Source organism: Meleagris gallopavo, chromosome 2 (assembly GCF_000146605.3).
Source record: "Meleagris gallopavo isolate NT-WF06-2002-E0010 breed Aviagen turkey brand Nicholas breeding stock chromosome 2, Turkey_5.1, whole genome shotgun sequence".
NCBI classification, from domain to species: Eukaryota; Metazoa; Chordata; class Aves; order Galliformes; family Phasianidae; genus Meleagris; species Meleagris gallopavo.
In genome coordinates, this window is record NC_015012.2 from 21,346,885 (window position 1) to 21,350,019 (window position 3,135).

At 39.3% G+C, this 3,135-nt stretch overlaps 1 protein-coding gene across 1 annotated transcript in view; it reads left to right on the forward strand.

The window, feature by feature from the left end:
- KCNH1 (potassium voltage-gated channel subfamily H member 1) overlaps positions 1-3,135 on the forward strand; it is a gene marked incomplete at its 5' end in the record, with an annotated part of 178,060 nt that overhangs the window by 7,985 nt on the left and 166,940 nt on the right. The window contains one exon of the mRNA XM_031552170.1: positions 2,443-2,571. Within this exon, the coding sequence (XP_031408030.1) occupies positions 2,443-2,571 (129 nt within the window). The remainder of the gene's footprint in view (positions 1-2,442; positions 2,572-3,135) is intronic.

The window sequence follows — 3,135 nt, forward strand, 5'->3', positions numbered from 1 at the left end:
AAAAAGGCGAGAGCATGCAGGCTGTAGACAGATCTTGGCTGATCAAAAAAGCTGCAGTGTTAGTGAAATATGTTGAAACAGGTAAAATTAAAAGTAACTGATCACCAAGGTGTCAAAGTAAAACCAGTGTGTGGATATAATCAGCTTCAGAACAGTTAATGTGAAATTGGGAAGAAGAAATAGGCAAGAAGAAATGAAGATAGGTAGCTTTTTAGTAGCTCCTGAGAATGGAGAGTGTAAAGAGCATTACTGTCTTGAAAATTACTGTCAAGTCCTTTGCAGCATTGTCTTCTAAGCTCGTTAATAAGTTAGCAATGATTTTGAAGCCATAGTTACTCTGCTGAATCTTTTCTTGCATTTAGCATTTTTGTTTGCTTGTTGTATTGAAGGGGGTTGTTCAGGTGCACTAGCTCTTAAAAACAAACAAACAAACAAAAAAACAACCCAAGCAGCCATAACAAAACCAAACACAAATAAAACCCCCATGATATTGATCCCTGAATACTTTTTGCTCCAGAAACGTCTTTCAGTAATTCAATTTGGATTTCTCTGCTCTTTCAATGAACGACTCCTTGCACTGTATACCCTGCTGTCCATAGAAGTGGCTGTACATATGGCATGGAAGCTCAGCCAGGCTTTGAAACTGCCTGTGCTATACATGCACAGTGGGGAATCAGGCTTCGTTTATGGAAGTTGTCCAGAGGTCTTGGCGTTGTCCTGGCTTTCTGTGGCCAGAAAAGATGGCTAAGCACAGAAGCTGGGAGACAGCCAGATGAGGCACTGGGTAGCAACATGCTCCGTTATGTTAGCATAGTAAGAGAAATACTGCCTTTGCTTGTAGTTGTGAACTAACTCAGGTTTCCTTGTGAACCTTTAACAGTCAGGAAACACAAGTGGCCCTAATTGTTTATAACTGTTGCATGTAATACACCATAAAGTATTCAAGTGAAAACGCTGAGTAATTCATGTGAAAGAGAATCTGATCTCTAGTCTAAATGAAGGTCCTGTGATCAAGAAAGAGAAGAAATATTCTTCTACTATAACCCTGTATGAAGTAGGCTGTCCTGCACAAGTAACAAAAGTTAGTTGTGACACTATTTGTTCTGGCTTTCCCCTATGGGAAACCTGCTGATTTTCATATTTTGTACTGGTTCCTTTTACGTAGACTTTTCTGTCAAATGTAGCTCGCAAAGGAAACCTGAGAGAAATGTTACTCACAGCAAGCCAGCTTGAATTCTCTTCTGGGCTCTTAAATTTTAGGTCTGCAAAAGCAATGATGAATTTTTTCTTCATTGTCAGTGAAGGCATAGGGACAGTATGGAAACATATATACAATTAGTTACTTTTTTTAATGACTGAAGACTGCACAGAAAATAATGGTGCCTTCAAGAAAGGTATGCTATGACATAGAGGAGCGTACTGCTTTTATTTCTGACCCCCCCCAAGCTACTTATACTCAAATACTACTAACATTGATGTGCTGAATCCTGTGAGATGGGAGTGGTAGACACAGTCTTGTTAAATGGAACTTCACTGCTGTCACTACTGAGTTTTCAGCAGTCTCAGCAGAACCACTGGAAATATAGAAAGGCAAGTCTGACTGGCATTTTCTCTCCTTGAGGTGATTCGTGTGGACAGATGTAAGGAAAATCGACAACAGCATCTGAAGGTCATTGTCTGGGAACATTTTTTTTCTATGTTGTGCAGGCTTTAATCTTTCAAGTGGTTTTTACTAGGAATTTTTCTACTGAAGTAGTTAAAAAAGTATTGTTATATGCAGTACAGTTTAAGTCCCAACCATAGCATGTGGGCTGTCCTGATAGCTTATTCTCTTCTATATTCACTGGAGTCCTGCTTCACACTGGAGTGATTCTGAGCAAGCTCAGAAAAAAGTCAAACCGAAAGGCAGCTTGCAAAGAATTTCCCTTCCATCAGACAATTTGCAGGCAAGGCTAGAGTTTCCAGAGCTGACATACTTACTAGGGACTGGTGCTCCCCCAGAGAAAACTAAAGCCAACTGTGCTCTTGAGTTGGGATTCTTACTATGGGTGTGGTTTAGGCACTGTTAACCTGTCTGCAAGGCTTGCACAGGAACAGCATGACTGTGTTGTGTACACTCTTGCATGTATATGGGACTCTATCAGCTTTCAAAGTGCTGCCTGAGTTCATGTATTGGCTTTGTAGATGAAGCCCAGAAGCAGGCAACAATTCCTGAAGATTAAAAAGCGAATCAGAGGTAGAACACAGAATTTAACTAACACTTTTGTCAGCTACTCTGTCAATTTTCCTAATAGGTGTTTACAAAACTCCTAAAACATTAACATTTGTATTTGTAACATTTGTAACATTTACAGATGGCTGATTTGGAAATGGAAACATCTAAATTAGCACACTTACTATTCTGCCTACCACTGACAAACTTTTCGATATGTTTGTTTCCAGGAACACCTGTCTGGTTCTTTGTGAAAATTGCTCCAATCCGAAATGAGCAGGATAAAGTGGTTTTATTTCTTTGCACTTTCAATGACATAACGGCTTTCAAGCAGCCCATTGAGGATGATTCGTGTAAAGGTTTGTCTTTTTAATAATTATATATTTATTCTGCTGTTTTTCATTTGCCCCGGTCTTGAAAAAGCTGAAGTCCTTTAAATACTTAAAGACTTAAAGCCAAAGGATTGGATGTTAAAATAACTTACATGAAGCTCCTAGTGGCACAGCTATGTGCAAGGAATGTCTGCATTGATTTCCTATGAGAGTTGGCTCTGGCCTGCACTGAAACAGGTGATTGCTAATGAGACCCCCAAGTGCTTTAGGAAGCAGAGCTTGCTTTGCAAATAGGTGCTGCACTCTGTTTAAGATTCATTATTAATTCCCATACCAGCATAGCCTTCAAGCAGTCACAATGATGCTTAACTGCCTCTTTCGTCTCAGAGGAAATTGAAGGGTATTGGGCCCTGTACAAATTGTTTATGACACCGTATGCAAAAATGGAGGTATTAATCCTGTCTAACAATGATCTGAATAATTTAATTCTGCCTGGCTTGACATGACTTAGCATTCTTATATTAAAGTTCAGGACTAGGGTTGTTTTTTTTTTTTTTTTCACATCTGTGAAAATACTCTCCTAGTCTTAAG